The sequence below is a fragment of the Haliotis asinina genome, chromosome 10, assembly GCF_037392515.1.
Source record: "Haliotis asinina isolate JCU_RB_2024 chromosome 10, JCU_Hal_asi_v2, whole genome shotgun sequence".
NCBI classification, from domain to species: domain Eukaryota; kingdom Metazoa; phylum Mollusca; class Gastropoda; order Lepetellida; family Haliotidae; genus Haliotis; species Haliotis asinina.
Window position 1 is genome coordinate 39,705,686 of NC_090289.1, and position 22,675 is coordinate 39,728,360.

Consider the following 22,675-nt stretch of genomic DNA (forward strand, 5'->3'; position numbering starts at 1 on the left):
CCTAAAAGTTACGATGTACATATTCCCTAAACGTTACGATGTACATATTCCCTAAACGTTACGATGTACATATTCCCTAAACGTTATGATGTACATATTCCCTAAACGTTATGATGTACATATTCCCTAAACGTTATGATGTACATATTCCCTAAACGTTATGATGTACATATTCCCTAAACGTTACGATGTACATATTCCCTAAACGTTACGATGTACATATTCCCTAAACGTTACGATGTACATATTCCCTAAACGTTATGATGTACATATTCCCTAAAAGTTACGATGTACATATTCCCTAAACGTTATGATGTACATATTCCCTAAACGTTATGATGTACATATTCCCTAAAAGTTATGATGTACACATTTACGCTTCATGAGAAGCGCTTGGATAGCACAAAAATGTGTTATGTGCAAAACAACCTCAGCTCTACGACAGTGATAATTTTTTGTGAAGGTATGGGAGTTACAGTCACCTTAGTTCAAAGATCGCTTTGTACAAGGACATCCTTGGTTCGATTTCCTGCATGGGTTCAGTTGGTGAAGCCCATTTCTGGTGTCTAAACTCTTGATACTACAATACTGTTAAAATGCAGATAAACTATGCTAGCGCCCTGCTTGATATTTTGAAAGACACTCTTACCATGTATATTGCACGATGCATGAAGCAGTCTTTAAATAGATAGAAACTTTACAGATTTACTATGCATCAAACTTGAACATGTCATTCAACGTTTTCGAAGATGATTTCCAGAATTTATATTAGAGCTGTAGATATTTGCTTTGCATAACGTGAGAAGCACTCCTTCTATATGTGTACTATATGTATATGTGTATATATTGCATGTGTTGATATGAATTAGTATGAAATTCCTAGGACTACACATATCTACATGTTTATACAAGTAAAATGACGTATAAAGGAAAAACAGTATGGTGATATTGCGATCTGGTTTTCCACCTTACATATGTTGAAACTCAAAGATGCTGAGTATAGTTGGAGTATCCCCCGCCGAGAAGTGGTCTGCTGAAACCCATAGACTGCCTGCTGGCTGGTGAACAGAGTTGATTATGGTTATTTTATGGTCACGGTTGATTTTACCCAGACCATGGATATATGGACAGATAGACACAATTTCTATGATTGATTAGATTGATCGCAAAACATCAATACTAGTCAGAGAGTTTCTAGATCCCTTTATATGCACATCTGTAATGTACACATCTATGTGTAATGTATGGCGGTGTATGTCCACATATCACTTGTATATTGCATTTGTTCAACTGCATTTGACTGATTGTTACATTCCTACACTTTCTATTTGAACAACATAGTAGCTCATCCTTTGGTGTTCGGCAAATATCTGTTAGGTTCAGTGTAGTGTTGGTCTTCTGATAGCGTACTGCAAGAGACAAAACATAGTCGAACACAATGAATACAGTCTGGCTAAAACAAATGTTATTAACAGTTAGCTGAAACATTCAGATATATTTAATATTTATCAATCAGTACAATCATTGAGATATTATGTTCAGTTGGCTTGAGATCAGTGTGTGGAATATTTTCCAAAGTTTGCTAGCCAGTCGGTCTAGCTATACCCGAAAGTTACTAGCCCACAAAAGAATTCACTAGCTCAAACTTTGAATGCAGAAACTAAGCCAACGATCATAAGAATACATGAGAATAAGATATAGCCAGCATGACACGGATTTCATCATTATTATTATATTTCTTTTTCATTAGACCACAACTTTGCATGATTTAATAGTGTATCATTAAATGACAAGTCGGAGAGAGCGGTATAATTACAAAAAAATGGCCCCACGAAAGTGTGCCAGACAGTCGGGCCAGTGACTGTGGAGACACATGGGCTAGTGGGCTGGTGATTATTTCGCACACTACTAGCGATAGATACTATTTTCGGATTTTTATCACGGGTTTATCAGTAAGCCAAACAGTTATCGGTCTGACGAAACAGACAGATATCGCTATCGGTTCGCTGTAAATAATAAGTTAAACCTACAAGGTTGCATTTTAGCCCTATCGAACAAGAGGCATATTTTCAACCCATTTGATATGCATTACCTTTACTTAACCAGATAGAGTATGTGAGTTTGGTTTTAGCAATATTCCTGCAACATCACTGCGGGGGACACAGGAAATGGGCTTCACTCATTGTACCCACGTGGGGAATCGAACCCGGGTCCATAGCGTGCCGAGGGAACGCTTCAACCACTCGGCCACCCAACCGCCCCTTAGCACATATTTGTCCCACCCAGGTGAATACATTGTAATGTCATGAAACACCACACTGTGCTTTGGAGGCGACGTTTGCTAATTCTCCCCCAATTAACGAATGTAGACAGTTTTGAGATGTTACACAGTGAGTTGACCCGTAAAGGTCCCGGGGTAGAGTAGACCTTCAGCAACCCATGCTTGCCACAAAAGACGACTATGTTTCTCGTAAGAGGCGTCTAACGGGATCGAGCGATCAGGCTTGCTGAGTTGGTGACACATGTCATCGTTTCCCAATTGCGCAGATCGATGCTCATGCTGTTGATCACTGGTTTGTCTGGTCCATACTTGATTATTTACAGACCGCCGCTATATAGCTGGAATATTGCATAGTGCGGCGTAAAACTAAACTCACTCACTACACAATGAGCGAGTTTAGTTTTATGCCGTTATTCAGCAATATTCCAGCGGCGGTCTGTAGCTAATCGCGTCTGGACCACACAACCCAGTGACCAACAGCATGTGCATCTATCTGCGCAATGGGGAACCGATAAGTTCTGTCAGCCAAGTCAGCGAACCTGGCCACCCGATCTCATTAGTCGCCTCGTACAACAGGCATGGGTTACTGAACGATGTTACACAGATTTGAAAGATGTATTGTTGAGCGTTATACTGCAATGTTGTTGATTGTGACGTCCCAGCGATATAGTCAGACACGGGTAAGTTGACACTGATGTTAACAGAATTTCTTATGTACATGTGTTGGTGTCGTTTCTGTTGTGATCACTTCCGCTGACTCAACTGGATAGTTTGCTTGTTGGATCAATTAAGTTCTGCAGTTGGCATATTTGTTGCGGGACAACATGAACTATACAAACCCGTGGCATAAGAGTGAGTGAGTTTGGTTTTATGCCGCACTCAGCAATACTACAGCTATATGGCGGCGGTCTGTAAATAATGGACCAGAGAATCCAGTGATCAACAGCATGAGCATCGATCTGCACAATTGGGAACCGATGACATGTATCAACCAAGTCAGCGAGTTTGACCACCCGATCCCGTTAGTCGCCTCTTACGACAAGCATAGTCGCCTTTTATGGCAAGCATAGGTTGCTGAAGGCCTATTCTACCCCGGGACCTCCACGGGTCCGTGGCATCAGAAACTTACATTACGCTATTATTGAATTCATTAATAACGTTCATAGAGTTAAGCATAACAGTCCAGAAAAACATAAAGATCATTTATTTTATCTAATTACACCAATAATAATAACTTCAAGGACTGTTCTTTCTCAATTAACACACATTCATCCCAAACCCAACTCACCCCATATGATAAAGCTATAAACTACAAGAAATCACTGACACTGCCAAGATCAACAATGTTACTATGAAGTAGTCATCAAACTTGTTATCTAGTGGTAAAGCCGTTTTGTTTCTGTGCATCGAAAAATACATGTAAACATTAACGATTTTGACTGGTTAACCATTTAACGGCCATGAAATCACCTTCATTTTTGTATTTTGAATTTCTTAGCATCGCTCTCACCTTCTCGTCCGTTTCAATGCTATCGTACACGGACTGTCCTTGTTTGTAACCGGCGCTCAACAAACGAGGTTGGCGTTGCATTGGTTGATTATCCACGAAATCGTCCTGTCCGTAGTCGTATTTGAACGGCCGTTGCTGGGATTTGATTGGTTGATTCCCTCCGCGGTTCCCTTTCTGGCTATAGTCGTCCTTGACGGGGCGTGACTTTGATTTCACTGGTTGGCTCCTGGCTTGGTGACCTTCCTGACTATAGTCGTCCTTGACGGGGCGTGACTTTGACTGACCTCGAGTAAGGTGGGTCACAGGGCGATCACTCCCCACATTCCTAGAGTACAGAAAAGAGTGATCAACTTTTAACCCGACACCGGTCTTCAGTAACAGATGAAACGTCCTTCTCCTAAACATGAAAACAAGGCACAATTGACATATGTGCAGAAAGAAACTAAATCAGACATTTCCGAGAACACCCAAGCCCATCCTAACCATACCATCGGGGCCAACATCAACATCTTTGAAACCAACCAATCAGACTAAAGATCTGAAAACGGGCAATAAATATCAAATCAGCGGAGATCAGGGTTATTTCACCCCTGCAGGTTATCATCATGTAGTCTACAGTAAACATTTCCCCACATTGTCCAGTGCGGTTAGTTTTAGGCTGCTTTTTGCAGTATTTCAGCAATATCACGGCAGGAGACATCAGAAATGGGCTTCACTCATGGTATCTCTGTGGGGAATCAAACCCGAGTCCTTGGTGTGACGAGTGAACACATTAACCACTAGACTTCCACACCGCTCCGTTTGGTCATTTGGCTTCTTTCCTATGAACTATACTCACAACAACTATCAGCAATGTAATTACTGTGCACACCAACCTCCTCAGCTGTACCAGCCAAATATTCTTTATTCCCAATGCAGGACATTAACCATTACAAAACACACGAGTGTGATAGCCTATTTATCCTATGACCCGGCTCAAGGAAGATACATTATCACGGTATTATTTCGTGTGGGTGTCATTTGCCATGGCATCAGTGCTTTAACTACAAGAAGATCATTTCTATCTTGGATCTTTTCTGGTCTCTGTTGCAATCTAGATGTTGCCAATTCATAAACATGACTTTCTACGTCATGTCAGATTCTAGTGCCGTTCAAGGAAATTGCAGTAAAGCAGCAAATGCAGAGTCTTCACTTAGATATGCTGTATTTTTACCAATTGTCCTTATGTTTGTCCTGGCCAACAAACTGATCTCCGTCTTCGCTGTCATAATCGGGATAGACGTCCTCACGGTAGTAACCAGTTCGCAGGCCAGATGACCCATTCTGCTGGGCATGACCTGTAAACATGTTCAGAGACACGTTTCATGCTTGTGTAACCTGTCTCGTATGTTATTAATGAACTCAGTAAATCGCTGTCGTCACATTGATTGATTTGATCAGTCTGTTTCTGGTCAGCCACTGTTTTCTTGCTACAGTTGCATGTAAGGAAGGATGACTTCTGCACCTACCCCGCAGGTCAACCCGTGAAGGTCCCGGGGTAGAATAGGCCTTCAGCAACCCATGCTTGCCATAAAAAGCGACTATGCTTGTCGTAAGAGGCGACTAGCGGGATCGGGTGGTCAGACTCGCTGACTTGGTTGACACATGTCATTGGTTCCCAATTGCGCAGATTGATGCTCATGTTGTTGATCACTGGATTGTCTGGTCCAGACTCGATTATTTACAGACCGCCGCCATATAGCTGTAGTATTGCTGAGTGCGGCGTAAAACTAGCCTCACCCATTCACTCCCCGCAGGTCAAAATATACATAAACTTTTCGTGACGTGACACACACACATAGTTACGTTATTTTCTAACAACACGAAAACTTACTAAATAAGGCAGCAGGTTCCATCTGCTCCCACTCTTGTCTCTCATTACCATCGTTAGTCCGCCGAAAGTCGTCTGCTCTCCTTTGTCCCTTTGAAGATTTTTCTGGTTTATCCTGCATCAACCACTGTTGTTAAAGGAAGAGCGAGTGAGGAAGTCTCATATTTCAACCAAACCACTTATCTACAACCTGTAAACAAGTTCACGTCCGAAGATGGCGAAGTCTAGTATAACCTCCGTATCGTAGTTTCTTGGTGGTCATACTGTTGGGGAAGGGATGGACCATTTGTCTAAGATGGACAAATGTGAAATGCCAGGATGAGCTGCTCTTTCTTTCGAATCGGAGGCTCGTCTAAATGATCTTTTGTTTCACCACAGACTTGGTAGTGATTCCCACAGATCAGTCTTCCCCTTGATATCTGTTAGTCAATGCCTTGGTCAGACATATCCGTACGAACGGCTGCGAACGCTTTACGAACGACGTTTGGACCATTTCGAGCGTTTGCAAGAATCTTGTGATCATAGATGCGACTGTGGTAATACTATAAGACAATTCCGAAATGGCCACATCACCATAACACGCCATTACAAATTGATTATAAACCTACAAAATCAGGTGTTCGTTAATTGTTTGAGCAGTATATATCTTTGACCAAAACGTTGTGAAAAAGACTTGCATGCGATAGATGTTCCGTTGTGAAAACTCACAGATTGGTAGCTCTTGCCTTCACTAAGTACACCCTGGTAACTGTATTCCTCCTTCGTGTCGGCGGCAGGGTTATCCTCACCCACGTCCCTGCCCCAAATATCCCCCTCTAACCCAGTCAGATGGATTTCATCCTCACTGTGGTGTCTGCAAAAAGAAATTCAGAGCTAGGATTGGTGACCAACCTTTACTAATGTAAAGTTTAGATTTGAGCATGGCTGTTTCGATACTTGGAAACTAACATTTCTCTGGCTATATCAAACACTTCATATGTTTTGGCAATATATTTGTTATAAATACACAGTATGGTCAAGATTGTATGAGCCTTCTCCTCAGCTCTGTCGAAAGGAGTTTCGGACGACCGATAAGACGTGTTATGGATAGCTAAGTTTGGGTACGGATTAAATAGAGTAGATCAAGTTATGTTGCTCAGTTGGGTTGGCTTAGGTACAGCAAAGTTGTGCGGATGGATCGGTTTGGTCGGCTTCAGTGGGAATTAGACAGGGCAGTGTTGTGTGGATCGGATGGGTGGGGATTAGATAGAGCAAGGTTCTGTGGATTGGTTGGGCGGGGTTTGATTTTTATCGGTTGGGTTACATAGACGTATGATTCGGTATTGAGCAACGTAAGCTAATAATAATCTATGACGCATATTTTCAGTTAGCTATTCTATTTCTATAGCATATAGTTTTCGTAACCTTGTCATTTATAATATCAGCTATCCGGATTTGATTGGCGGTGTTGTAGCCTAGTAGTTAAAGCGTTCCCTCGTCACGCCGAAGACTCGGTTTCGACTCCATGCATAGGTACAAGGGGCGGTGGGGTAACCTAGTGGTTAACGCGTTCGCCCGTCACGCCGGGTTCGAGTCCCCACATGGGTACAATGTGTGAAGCCCATTTTCTGGTGTCCCCCGCCGTGATATTGCCGGATTATTGCTAAAAGCGGCGTAAAACTAAACTCTCTCACTGCATGGGTACAATATGTGAAGACCATTCCTGGTATCTCCCGCCGCGACATTGCTGGAAACTTGCCAAAAGCGGTGTAAAACTCACTCACTCACTAATTATCCACTTGAATGAGATATACAGCTAGAACAACAAAGAACATCATGACCCAATAATTTATTGTTTGCAAAATAGATAGCGTGGTCCTACCTCTTAGTCTTGTTCTTTCTTCTGGAACAACACGTCAGCACCAGGGCAACGACAAGCAGAAGAATTATTCCCCCGCCAAGGCCTCCAGCGATACCAGCGATGGCGCCTATCTCCATTGACAGTTTTTCCGTCTTTATGTCGCATTTATCACCGCTGTATACGAAATCCTCCGATACATCACACCTGTAAAATACCGCGCCTTCATGCATAATGACGAAATAGAATCTGTACAACCAATCAGGCTGAATGTGAGGACAAATGTTAAATAAAGAGATACCAGCAAAAAGGTTTGTCATCAACCCATATGTTTATCATAAAAAGTGACTATCTGGACCATGATGGACATTTGTTTGATGCATGTCAGCGTATCCCAGCGTATTGTTTATGGAGCTGCATGTACAATGTTAATGTCCCCCACTAAAATTAATGTACAAAGTAAGTGACCCCCGTGCTTGTCATGTACACGCCTCCAGAACATGTGTACGAAATTGATGACAACCACCAACCCTACCCCACCAACCCCTTAAAATCATCACCACGACCCTAGTCATAAATTATGAACGCCCCCTTACTTGCAAATGCGATATCCGTCCGAACCGATATGGCACCGTCCATACTGACATGTATCACCCGTGCACGTGGACAGGCATGTTACCTCTCCACTTTTCGCACCAGAACACGTAAAACCTATGGGACATATTCCCGTCGCTTGGCATTTGTCACCGATGGTTTCCAGAACTGAAACATCATCACATAGTACATAACCATCCTTCTTTCGAGCAAACTGAAAATGGCATCATATCGGAAAGCGAACGTAAAATCTCCAAATCATCACAACAGATTCACCTGTTCAAAAGTTGACCATCCATTAATTTTTACCATTAACTATTACATGCAGTAGCTAATCATTCTGACATTTTGCACCTTGTTTCCATTCCTGACCTGATGGAAGCCCAAAGATACAGGTCCCTATTGTGCATAACGACTCACAAATGATAGGTGGTTACAATTCTGCGAGAACTTTTGCTGAAAGGGAATAATATTTTACTTTCAGGCATTATTTCAACATTATATCTGGTGGTATGGACTTGACCCCGGACTTTGTATTGGACGTGCTAACGTATTAACAAATGAACTATCTCACGTCCTTTTCTGTTGTAAGTATAGACTGGTTCGCAAATGTACGCCTCTCTTATACAATCTCTTTTCATGTGATGCACGATCCAAAACCCAACAGATGGACGATTGGACAGGCAGTCTGGAACAGTTTCGTTGATTATCTAATTGAATACTTGGGACTTACTTTGTGACATATTGTTAGTCTTAGTAAACGGTTCTGCTGTAGTGTTGAATATTGTTAGGCTGTTCATCTCCGATAAAAAGGTTCCAGTGAAGGCACCCAACACGTCATCGGTTGGTTCATTTGCCTGGATGTTGACTTGATAATGGCCAATAACTGAACCGTTTCTGGAATGATAATGACTGTCGCCTAAAATGACTGTGTTCTTGGAACTGACACTGTTACTAGAACTGATTGTGTTAAAGGAATAGCTTTTAACGGAAATTACTGTAGACCTGTCGGATGTTGCTGGAACTGAGGACGTTACTCGAACAGTGTTCCTGTTTTTCTAGAAGTAGAACTGACGTTTTTACTGGAACCAACTGTTACTACAACTGATTGTGTTACTGGGACTGACTATGTTACTGAGACTGACGGCCTTACTGGGACTGACTGTTACTGGAACTGACTGTGTTACTGGGACTGACTGTTACTGGAACTGACTGTGTTACTGGGACTGTTACTGGAACTGACTGTGTTACTGGGACTGTTACTGCAACTGACTGTGTTACTGGGACTGTTACTGGAACTGACTATGTTACCGAGACTGACTGTGTTACTGGGGCTGACTTACTGGGACTGTCTGTGTAACTAGAACTGACTGTTTTACTGTGACTGACTGTTACTGGAACTGACGGTGTTACTGGGACTGTTACTGGAACTGACTATGTTACTGGGACTGACTGTGTTACTGGGACTGACTTACTGGGACTGTCTGTGTAACTAGAACTGACTGTTTTACTGTGACTGACTGTTACTGGAACTGACTGTGTTACTGGGACTGACTGTTACTGAAACTGACTGTGTTACTGGAATTGTTACTGGAACTGACTGTGTTACTGGAACTGACTGTGTTACTGGGACTGACTGTTACTGAAACTGACTGTGTTACTGAGATTGTTACTGGAACTGACTGTGTTACTGGGACTGACTGTTACTGGAACTGACTGTGTTACTGGGACTGTTACTGGAACTGACTGTGTTACTGGGACTGACTGTTACTGAAACCGACTGTGTTACTGAGATTGTTACTGGAACTGACTGTGTTACTGGGACTGACTGTTACTGAAACTGACTGTGTTACTGAGATTGGTACTGGAACTGACTGTGTTACTGGGACTGACTGTTACTGGAACTGACTGTGTTACTGAGATTGTTACTGGAACTGACTGTGTTACTGGGACTGACTGTTACTGGAACTGACTGTGTTACTGGGACTGTTACTGAAACTGACTGTGTTACTGAGATTGTTACTGGAACTGACTGTGTTACTGGGACTGACTGTTACTGGAACTGACTGTGTTACTGGAATTGTTACTGGAACTGACTGTGTTACTGGGACTGACTTACTGGGACTGTCTGTGTAACTAGAACTGACTGTGTTACTGTGACTGACTGTTACTGGAACTGACTGTGTTACTGGGACTGACTGTTACTGAAACTGACTGTGTTACTGAGATTGTTACTGGAACTGACTGTGTTACTGGGACTGACTGTTACTGGAACTGACTGTGTTACTGGGACTGTTACTGGAACTGACTGTGTTACTGGGACTGACTGTTACTGAAACTGACTGTGTTACTGAGATTGTTACTGAAACTGACTGTGTTACTGGGACTGACTGTGTTACTGGGACTGCTACTGGAACTGACTATGTTACTGGAACTGACTGTGTTACTGGGACTGACTGTGTTACTGGGACTGCTACTGGAACTGACTATGTTACTGGGACTGACTGTGTTACTGGGACTGACTGTGTTACTGGGACTGTTACTGGAACTGACTGTGTTACTGGGACTGACTGTGTTACTGGGACTGCTACTGGAACTGACTATGTTACTGGGACTGGCTGTGTTACTGGGACTGACTGTGTTACTGGGACTGTTACTGGAACTGACTGTGTTACTGGAACTGTTACTGGGACTGACTATGTTACTGGAACTGACTATGTTACTGGGACTGTGTTACTGGGACTGTCTGTGTAACTAGAACTGACTGTTTTACTGTGACTGACTGTTACTAGAACTAACCATATTACTGGGACTGACGGTGTTACTGGGACTCACTGTATTACCAAAATCTTACAGTCAAAATGATAGCATCACCATCTGGTTTAATAGTGCTTTAATAGTTTTAATTAGGTTCAGTATCCTTATAGAAAATGCACAGTTTGAACACTGATACTAAAACGGTGTACTGAAGGCATTTTCAGGATAAAGAGGCAGTTAGGTTTGTCGTGTTAAGAAACAACACACTTACGTAAAATCAGTAATGGCCAGGTACAGGAACCCAGGAATGCGTGTGTAGACAGGTGTTAACTACAAAAAGAAGATATTTTGTTTGTACCTATCTGTGATCCAGCCGTATGAATATAACCGTGTCTACCTGGGTGGAACAATCCAGTGACTGGGCTGCGACATGTGTCAACCAAATGCACCTGCCTGACCTACTGTCCTCTTATGACAAGGATGAACTGCAGAAGCTCTAACCCGGGTCATCATCGGGAAAGGAGATACTTGTTTCGATACCCGTGATTCATATTCAATGCGGTTGGGGATGTTTCTGGACCAAGCGACCTTGGATTACGTATGTTTGTGTGGATGTCTGCTAAGTCCACGATATATAAGGTGATAAAACATACATTCAAGGTAGAAAGATGTCCCTGTGTGTTTTGTATCTTTGAAATTGTGCGATGTGTGTATTTATATGTGCATGTTGATGCATGCTTGGATGCTTACCTGTTGTGTAGCGCCGCATTCAGCAATAGTCTTGCTTTCTGATAACTCACAGGGACTTACAACGCATTCGAGAAATACTGGCATCAAAGTACATGTTGTCAAATCTGTGTGTGTGTTTGTGCGCGCGCGTGCAGGTGTATGTACCTCTTGGTGCACGGTTTTTGTGTTACAAACCCCAGTGTGTTGTGTGTGGACAATCGTTGCACACAAGCCATGACGTCAGGTCAAGGCGACATTATGCGCAGGAAAACTGTAACGCAAAGTGGGTTGCGCAGCAGAATAAAATTGACCAGTCTTCGTAAATACGAGCGACGTGTTGCAAAGTCTGTTACGTGTATCTTCCCTAACATGTCTGGATCAGTAACAATGTCCATCCGGTACCCGTTTTGCATCACACCTATCACGGAACGCCACAGGCTGATACCTGCGATCGTGCATGTACGACAGTTACCTATTCCGTTCCATTTGAAACTTTACTGCTGCTGATCACGGAATTGTCTGGTCCAAATTCAGACGTTTACAGACCGCCGCCATATAGCTGGAATATTTCTCAGAGCGACGTTGAACAACAAACAAACACGACTTTGTTGTGGTGAGTTAATGACGTTGAAAACAGAAACTCGTTTTTGTCCTGGAGACGGACTTGTTGGTAACGTCAAAAATTATCCATGGAAATATTCCCTAAAGCCTGTAATTCGTTAACCCAGGCCCCACTTTCATTATCTGCGTATTGACTGTCATTTACTTTTCATAAAACAAAATGAATTCATCATAATAACGTCGCTATAAACGAGTGCACAAGTGCATGTTTAACAAACAGACACGTGTACAGTAGCTCTACAGTGATTACCGTGAGTGAGTTTACTTATACGCCGCATTCAGCACTATTCCAGCTATATGGCGGCGGTCTGTAAAATATAGAATCTGCACCAGACAATCCAGTGATCACCGAAATGAACATCGATTTATGCAATTGGGATACGATGGCATGTGTCAGCGAGCCTGACCATCCGATTCTTCTTACGACAAGCATTGTTGCTGAAGATCAGTTCTAATCCTGATAATCACAGGTCCAGTGAAAACAAAAGTTCGGTGTACAGGATACTCAGTATTATATATGATGGACTTAAACATAATAACATGCTGTATTCCGCTCGCACCTTACAGGGACCGTTACCTTAAGGATAAGCTCGTGATTCCATTCCTCGTAGTCTGTTGATGTGTTGTTGTTCAGAGCAGGAGAAAACATCACGCCCACTTCTACTTTCATATCTAATTTGAACAGTGCCGTGTCTGCGAAGAAAATATAACAGGGTACAAGTTACACTGGAAGTACTTCTCGGGGCACGAAGTCCATATATCCTGTATCCCTTACTTTCTGACCCGTGGTTAAATAACTGGCGCGATTGCCAGCTGCTGAAAGTTAGCGCCTCGCTGTTACGCGAATCGCTGCACATCTCTTATATCGCAACCTTGGTCTTCAACAACCCATGCTCGTCAAGAGAGGCGACAAATTGGATCGGGGTCTCCTTTCATTCTTTAACATTGCAGTAAGGTTACTTTGGAATTAGTGACTTACGATCATCTTAGTACTTTGGGAAAAGAGGTGTGGGTGGTCAGTCTCACTGACTTGGTTGACACGTCATCGTATCCCAGTTGGATAGACCGATGCTCATGCTGTTGATTACTGGATTGTCTGCCTAGACTCGATTATTTACAGACAGCCGCCATAAAGCTGGAATTGTACTGAGTGTGGCCTTTAAGCAACAACCAAATCCTAACTCTCTGGTGAAACACTTACCCAGATTGGGTTTGGAGGTAGAGATGTCCTGTGGTGGTTGTGTTGTCGGGGGACCTGTAACACGAAGGATACGTAACTCTTTAGTGAATAATGAAGGCAACCAACGATATCATTGCTCTCACATCTCGACATGGATACACATTTCATTACTAATCAGTTCAAGTGGGTTTTTTTGTAAATAATGACGGTGCACTTTGATTAAAGGTTTTGTAATTATCAGAAAGACAAGTCTCTTTCGTAGACCGTGTAGGGACTGGTAAGAACTAGTCTTCAGCAGTCCGTGCTTCTTGTAAGAGTCGGCTGAAAGGATCGGAAGGTCAGGCTCTCTGATTTTGTTAATACATATCATCTTATGTCACCTGAGTATAATTCAAGCTCATGACATCGGACACTAGATAAACAACCCAGACTCCAGTATTAGTTATCTCTGTCAGATCTTAGCAACATTTGCAACTAGTCAAACCAAAAGAGCCAAACATACGCTGAGTTGTCTCCGGTTCCGTTGTACTAGTTGAGGAATCTGTTACCGAGGAAGGCGTTGGACTGTAAGATGAATGGAATACCGACGACGCTGTGATGGAATCGGTTACCAAAGTCTCCATCGGAGCTGTTGAGGAATCAATTACTGGCGTGGCTGTCCCAGCCGATAAGGAATCGGTTTCTGATGTCTCCTCATGAATTATTGAAGAATCAACAACCAACGTCACTGTCCCAGCCAAAAAGGAATCGGTTATCGAAGTTGCCACCGGAACTGTAGAGGAATCGATAACCGGCGTTGCTGTATCAGCCGATAAGGTATCGGTTATCGAAGTTTCCACAGGAACTGTAGACGAATCGATAACCGGCGTTGCTGTATCAGCCGATAAGGAATCGGGAACCGAGGTCTCCACCAGAACTGAAGAGGAATCGATAACCGGCGTTGCTGTATCAGCCGATAAGGAATCGGTTATCGAAGTTTCCACAGGAACTGTAGACGAATCGATAACCGGCGTTGCTGTATCAGCCGATAAGGAATCGGGAACCGAGGTCTCCACCAGAACTGAAGAGGAATCGATAACCGGCGTTGCTGTATCAGCCGATAAGGAATCGGGAACCGACGTCTCCACCGGTACTGTAGAGGAATCGATAACCGGCGTTGTTGTTCCAAGCGTTAAAGAATCGGTTACCGAGTTATCCGTATAACCAGATGAATAATCGACAACAATCGATAACGATGATTTGGAAAAGTCTGTAAATGACAAAAAAAGTACATTATACAACGTGATATGCAGTATTATACCATGCTCTCTATCATCATGACTCACTAAATCTTGAAGTCACTAAAATTACATACAGAGCAAGAGCCTAAAGATCTGTCTGTATTTAGATTGCCCAGGAAGGACTAACGACCTTGGGTAAATTGGAAATACGTGCGAAATTGATTCAGAGAGAGTGGGCGAGTTGAGGTTTACGACGCTTTTAGTAATATTCCGGCATTATCATGGACACCAGAAACGGGCTTCACACATTCTATCCTTGTGGGAAATCCCCATCTATACTTGTGGGGAATCGCACCCGGGTCCTGGGTGTGACGAGCGAACGCCTTAACCACAAGGCTAGGCCACCGCTCCGATTCAGAGAGAGGTGTGCGAGTGCGCTCCATGTAATGCCGCTCTCATGCTGAAAATTATGAATATTCAATGCAAATTGTAGCATTTGGGCACGCTTTAGTGCTAACTAAAACATGCAGGGCCAGGGAAGGGTGGGTTGAATTGGGTCGGGGTGTGTTATTAGGGAATACTACCATTTTACAGCAAACTAAAAAGCAAACCCAGCATTTGTGCGAACAGTGAATGGGGTGCAGAGAGCAGGGAACAGGGATAGAATAGGCCTTCAGCAACCCATGCTTGCCATAAAAGGCGACTATGCTTGTCATAAGAGGCGACTAACCAGGTCGGGTGGTCAGGCTCGTTGACTTGGTTGACACATGTCATCGGTTCCCAATTGCGCAGATTGATGCTCATGTTGTTGATCACTGGATTGTCTGACCCAGGCTCGATTATTTACAGCTGGCCGCCATATAGCTGTAATATTGCGGAGTGCAGCATAAAACTAAACTCACCCACTCACATGTAATTAGTGACTTACGATCATTTTAGTACTTTGTGAAAGGAGGTCTGGGTGGTCAGGCTCACTGACTTGGTTGACACGTCATCGTATCCCAGCTGCATAGACCGATGCTCATGGTGTTGATCACAGAACTCAACTCACTCACTCCCTGTTCCCTGCTCTGTGTACCCCAACTCACTCAATCTGGTAGTTGCTAGTAAACACGGGTAACCCTAATGCTTGCAGAATATTGAGTCATGCAGTGTTATTAAGCCTTTGAAATTGAAGGGTTGCAACCCATCTTATGATGATCAGCCAAGATGTGAACTCCATTTTTGAGGACATTGAATGGACTGAGTGTTGGTTTTCCATGAAATTAGGGGGTCTGTTTAAGCGGTACTGGTCTGCACAAGGTGAAGAAATGTTGGGAGAAGTGTGTCACTCTGGATGGTGAATATGTAGCGAAGTCTTAAGGACAAGAAATCAAAATATAGTTTCCACCCTGAAAACGCCTTGGTGGTAATTAGAACGTTTTTATATCTCCGCGTATACCATTTTGACAGTAAGAAATATACCCATTTAGATCGAAAAGGAGCCCCTTGGAGGCATGAGATTCCTTAACCTGGGGAAATCTAGACTTGTTGCATTTAGGGCTTTAGCATGCAGGGATAGGTTCTAAGGAAAATAATGTGGCGCAGGGACTGTGAGACAGACTAACCCTGAATAGTGAGTGAGTGAGTTTGGTTTTACGCCGCTTTTAGCAATATTCCAGCAATATTACGGCGGGGGGCACCAGAAAATGGGCCTCACACATTGTACCCATGTGGGGAATCGAACCCGGGTCTTCGGCGTGACGAGCGAACGCTTTAACCGTTAAGCTACCCCACCGCCCCAACCCTGAATAGTACAGTGAAGAGTGAACAGTGAAGAGTGAACAGTGAAGAGTGAACAGTGAACAGTTACCTATCGAACAGTAGCACGCCAGAAGCACCAGACAAAGGTCCTTGAAACTGATCATTGTAGATCTTCTGTAACCAAAACAAACTGAATGAAAGCATGTAAACCTTTAATCCCATCTGTTCGTAACCTGAGTTTACCACACATCAAGTGTTACGGTGATCTGTCATCACCAAATACATATCAACGAGGGTCATGTTGATGTTGTAGACGTTAAGACACTTATGATAACATAACGGCTCCTTTGACCATCAAAATTGCAAAATGTTGTCTAGATATGTGTTGAGTTATTCACGTTTTTGAATCAACTTCGAATATACGGTTAGTTTGAAAACATATGAACTTTCTGGTTAAAGCCGGAATACGGATAAAGAGATTAATGTCATCCAGCACGTGACCCAGTAGGCAAGCGTGCCACAAATCACATTAGTGTGAGTATGGTTTTACGCCGCTTTTAGCAATGCGTCAGCAATTTCACTGCGGGGGCCACTTGAAATAGCTTTATACATTGTACCCTAGGGGAATCGAACTCGGGTCATTAGCGTGACGAGAGTACACTTTTACCACTAAGGTATCCCGCCCCCCTTAAGCGCCTTAGATGCCTGTGATCGTGGTTTCGAATCCCAGCTTGCTCTTGTGCTTTGTCAGCACCATATTCGTGATCTTGGACCTTTACCAAAATTGTGATCGTGTTTACTAAGTAAGTCTTTTGTTTCAGATATCCGCATTCCAAGATGGCCACAATGTTCCGGCGAGAGTTTTGGACACAAGTAAATTTTAACCAGGAAGAGGATCTAGAGCGCACATGGTATCCAAATACATGAAATAAAAGATTCACGTGATTCATTCCATTTATTTATAACCATATCCTGGGAAATCCAGGGCAGAATTGGTCTTAAGTCACGTATGCTTGTCGTAAGAGGCGACTGAAGTGATCGGGTGGTCACGCTCGCTGACTTGGTTGACACACGTCATCGTACCACAGTTGAGTACATTGATGCTAGATTTCCTATCATGAGCGTTGCCCATAAATTTAACTACTTAACAGTAGACAAAGTGGGTATTACCAAATTCAACATCGAATATTGTTAAAGGCGTACTTTTCTTTGCCTGTAAAGCATAAGTGAGAAAGTGTACATGAACACTTTTAGTTTACAATCACAATAACCCCTGTCTCACATTCATTTAGTTGTAATGATTTTACCATAGCGTTGAAGAGATGGCATTGGCATGTTAGACAGAGATTGCCTAATTACTTGAGATGCAATACACGGCTGTTAATGCTTGGTCATAAGGAATTTTAACAAATTTAGAGATTTTTTTATTTGTTGGGAAACAAATAGCAACATATTTAGACTGAAGTCCAAATATTTTTTATTCAAAAGACAGTTCCTTCTTTTGTCAATTTTAGCATCAAGAGCCTTCGTTTTATTCGTGTGTGCAGTTAATTTCCACTGTTAACAATAAGGTTCAAAATGAGTGACTGATTTTTATAGGTCCAACACGGTCTAAAAGAACCCTGTAGTCGGCATACAGAAGCACGAATAGAACTAGAGCAATATATCTACGAGGCAATCTAGTTTAGTCGCTGCGATCTGCAACCATGTACAACCATCGTGATACATTATTATATTTTATATATATTTGGCTTCAGGGAACATAAGGCAACATAGATGGTACTTCAACCCATGAGCCCCAAGGGACTAGGGAACGATTTATCTTACGGAACACCTCAGTGTTAATTTTAAACTGGTTTAAAGACGGGAATAAGAAGGAGTACCGGAGTTAGGCAGCATCCCTTATAATACTAACACGAAGTACCAAACGCAGTCCCAAAGTTCAGCATTTCCAGCGGGTAACATAGAAAATGTTACTCGCTTGTAAGCGGGATACATTGATTGGCTCAGACAGTTAGAAAACGACATGTGTGAGGTAAGATAAGATTCTATATCATTCAAGTACAAGGAAAAAAGGACTGGAAATAAACTTACCCTTTTTCTAACCCCAGCGTTAAAATAGCAATGATTTTAGACCATTTTCAAGCACATGCGATATCATCATACATTGATCTCATGCTTCGTAATCATTTTCTGTCAGTCACCTAGCCGATCTTCACATCAAAGACAAACATTTATCCTTACAATATTAAAGCCTTGTGAAAATCTATAAAACATCATACCAGTTTCCCTTTTCGTTTTTGCAGCAACTCGATTAGGCTGTGGAATGTGAATATATGATCAGTGGTAGAATATTTACGACTAAATGGAGTGTTTGCCTCTGCAACAACTCGATTAGGCTGTGGAATGTGAATATATGATCAGTGGTAGAATATTTACGACTAAATGGAGTGTTTGCCTCTGCAGCAACTCGATTAGGCTGTGGAATGTGAATATATGATCAGTGGTAGAATATTTACGGCTAAATGGAGTGTTTGCCTCTGCAACAACTCGATTAGGCTGTGGAATGTGAATATATGATCAGTGGTAGAATATTTACGGCTAAATGGAGTGTTTGCCTCTGCAGCAACTCGATTAGGCTGTGGAATGTGAATATATGATCAGTGGTAGAATATTTACGGCTAAATGGAGTGTTTGCCTCTGCAGCAACTCGATTAGGCTGTGGAATGTGAATATATGATCAGTGGTAGAATATTTACGGCTAAATGGAGTGTTTGCCTCTGCAACAACTCGATTAGGCTGTGGAATGTGAATATATGATCAGTGGTAGAATATTTACGACTAAATGGAGTGTTTGCCTCTGCAACAACTCGATTAGGCTGTGGAATGTGAATATATGATCAGTGGTAGAATATTTACGGCTAAATGGAGTGTTTGCCTCTGCAACAACTCGATTAGGCTGTGGAATGTGAATATATGATCAGTGGTAGAATATTTACGGCTAAATGGAGTGTTTGCCTCTGCAACAACTCGATTAGGCTGTGGAATGTGAATATGTGATCAGTGGTAGAATATTTACGACTAATTGGAGTGTTTGCCTCTGAAACCTTTAAAAAAATGTTTCAATAAAGTGTATATTCTGGATCCTAGCAATTACATATTTTATCAAAACGTCTGATAAGTCTAATACGATGATTAATTTACTTACCATGGTCATTCCGATTCCTGAATTTTAAGACAGTGTTGAAAACAATTTAACTGATAACCCGGAAGTAGATCAATAGATTGGCATTGTTGTTATACTACCAACATATATTTAATTCAATTAATTCTTACCCTTCGTCCTTCACACTCTGTCGAGGGGTTGATTCAGCAAACGGGTAGACCAGTTAGACACAGTTTAACGTTTATGAAGATTGTAATGCGTATAGCGATCTCCCCGCCAGGTTAAGAGATATAATAGACGGGTGTAAACCACTCTCTGGAGGTCTCCGCCCTGGTTTGTGCAATATATCATGCAATATATGTTGTTATCTTCTGCCAAAGGTAACACGCTGTTAATATTTATGACCTTACCTTGAGAGGGTGTTTGTTGTACTTGCAACAGGATTTACGTGAAGCCTACAGGGATAACTAAATCGACAATAAACACACACTGTTTATACAAGCTGTGTGAGTGGCTGCGAAACCGATAGAGCAGGACATGTTTAACTCCTGCTGTTATCATATATTTTCAGTAAACTGTTTATTTAATTGTCACAACTAGTTTCACGCCCCAAAGGATATTTTTCTCCGTTGATAATTCAACCAACCAACCAACCAACCAACCAACCAACCAACCAACCAACCAACCAATCCACTGACCGACCGACCGACCGACCGACTATTCATCCATGCATCCATCCACCAAACTGACCATTCAACCAACCAACCAACCAACCAACCATCCATCCGACAATCCATCCATCCTCCCTCAGCTGAATCTATTATTTATTACAGACATAGCTAAAATAACCATACAGCCAAACAACCAGCTTACCCACTTGCGGACCTTCCACCCACTCACCCATCCATCTACCCATCCATCCACCCATTCATCTATCCATCATCCATACGTCCAGCCAGCCAGCCAGAAGCTATTATTTATTACAGACATAGCTAAAATAACCATTCAGGCAACCAACCAGCTTACCCTCTGGCCGACCGCCCACTCACTCACCCATCCATGCACCCATCCATCCATCGAACTGACCATCCAACCAAACACCCAAACACGACGAACACTGGGGTTGCCTTCATCACCTGGGCACTGCATTTGTTTTCAGTAAACGTTCTAGAAATCTCTGGCGAGGTTGATGGGTCGACTCGGTGGTTAAAATAGATTACAAATCCACGTTACTGTTAAGTCACGTTACTTCCTTGTTCTGAGGGACGTTTTAATACGATACCCGTTGAGTGAAAGTTTTAATGCCCGTGAAGACCCAGGTTAGAGTAGGTCTTCACCAACCCTCACATTTTGATACTAATGACGAGCACATATTCATGTCTTGTCGGGTTCGTTCAGTTAACTCTTATTTAATTAGAGTTTCCTTGTCGATATGAAAGGGGAATGGGCTTCACACGTTGTACTCGAATTCGATTCGAACCCGGGTTATCGGCGTGACGAACGAACACTTCATCCTCTGGGCTACCAAATGCTCCCAAATGTGGAAAGAGCTTTGGATTATTTGCTTCAATTTCTTATAAAGTGTTACATGTACGGGATTTTCTATTCGAATAAAACACCCTTCTATTTAACACGTAGTTTTAAGGAGACCATATTCCTTACAAGGATAGGCCAATAAACCTCTTTATTGGAATGTTTACATGTTCAGCTAATAAAAGCGCAATGTACCTACATGTATTTATGACAGTTTCATATCGCTGGACATTGTTACCTTGTAAAAAAACTGAAGGAGTTCTATTCATAGTACAGTATATATAGAGTACAGCATTGAGAATTATAGCCACATTATCAAGAAGAGAATACACATCATGCAACTACCTGGTTGCTGTCTCCAAACCTAGCCCTTGATGTCTGGTATCCGTGATACGATATCGTATGCCAAGGACCCGATTTCCTCCTCTCGTCGCTCTTTTCTTCCAGTAGAAATTAGGTTAGATTATAATCATTCTCGTATCATGGAACTACCTCAGAAGTACCTTTCTGACATAAATAAAACGAAACGCCTCTACAATGTTGAACGCAGATTCATACTGTATTTCCGATCTATCTTCAAGTGTCAAAAACCTCGGGGATGCCATTATTATTAGTTTCTGAATTAGACCGGAATTATCCCAGATATCCGAATTTGGCACGGCCACTAAATACTGACACAATATTATGTTTTGATACAATTTATATTATACATGTCAAATGGAAGCTCCATGAACTTTTCATGCATGGATGAATGAATACACGACAATATAATATGTAACAGTAATCTCTCTATGAAAACAATGCTGTTTGGAAATTGTCGATATTTTGTGGAATTCCCTATGTAGACTATTCAGAAAAACAAAAAGAAAACCAAAACGTATGGCAACACAGCCACAGCCTTTGTTGTGTTTCTGTGGACTTCAGTCCACAAGACAGTAAAGCTCAATACTTCGTACAGCCACCATAACTCGATACTTTGTACAGCCACCACTGGCAGCAACCGGATACATCGACGAAGTCGCTCTTGTGGAATTCCTCTCCACTATCCTGCAATGCGATGATCAGTTGAGACGAGGCGTGTTTTGACGTTGACAAAATCGAAGGACAAAATCAATAACACGAAGTTTAACTTTTTAGACAGATCGATACTCGCTTTTCCTCTTACTTGTGTGTGCATTTTGCTTTATATGAATTCTGGATGACGTTTAGGCGAATATTTCTTCAAACGCTTCTGAAACAAGGGGGATAAGTTAAATTGTCGCATTTGACGTTGAAGCTCTCTACGCTTATGCAAAGATGACGTTTCAGAAAGATATAGAATATACGTTTTGCTTTTCCGCAGCTAGATGAGTCTGGTATTCTCAAAATCACCTATCACCTAGTTTGGAAGAGTGTAAATGTGAAAGTTACTGATCTTTGCATGTATGTACTGCTGAACATTGCATCTGTGTGTCGATCAAACTCAGATTGAACGACTCGGCACTCCAACATAGCTACCCCTGAAGATCAGAATTAGAATGGGTTCCCAACCCACTTGCTGTCTGTCATCGCGAGTGGGTCGATGCTCAAATTGTCGATCATCCAGATTGGATTTAGTTGGGGGATTAGGCGTCAAGACATTTCACTGTCATGTG

General features: G+C 42.3%; 1 protein-coding gene across 1 annotated transcript; it reads right to left on the reverse strand.

Moving 5' to 3' along the window:
• Positions 1 to 1,379: 1,379 nt before the first annotated feature.
• On the reverse strand, positions 1,380 to 17,677 carry LOC137298690 (uncharacterized). Its single transcript, XM_067830971.1, has 14 exons — positions 17,650 to 17,677; positions 14,144 to 14,628; positions 13,882 to 14,071; positions 13,401 to 13,454; positions 12,777 to 12,892; positions 11,121 to 11,179; positions 8,826 to 8,989; positions 8,095 to 8,260; positions 7,523 to 7,705; positions 6,370 to 6,514; positions 5,665 to 5,788; positions 5,005 to 5,128; positions 3,792 to 4,116; positions 1,380 to 1,409 (listed from the first exon to the last, which is right to left on the reverse strand). Exons 1-14 carry the CDS (start codon positions 17,675 to 17,677, stop codon positions 1,380 to 1,382), a joined length of 2,193 nt encoding a protein of 730 aa, XP_067687072.1.
• Positions 17,678 to 22,675: the final 4,998 nt, after the last annotated feature.

Bases quoted from the DNA above. Each gene is read 5' to 3' on its own strand.
- LOC137298690 (XM_067830971.1), bottom strand. From the start codon at position 17,677: ATGCCAATGCCATCTCTTCAACGCTATG. The intron at 12,893-13,400 runs GTAAGTGTTTCA...TTTTCTTCGCAG, and splicing joins TACCTCCAAACCCAATCTGG to ACACGGCACTGTTCAAATTA. The intron at 11,180-12,776 runs GTAACGGTCCCT...TTCTTTTTGTAG, and splicing joins ATCACGAGCTTATCCTTAAG to TTAACACCTGTCTACACACG.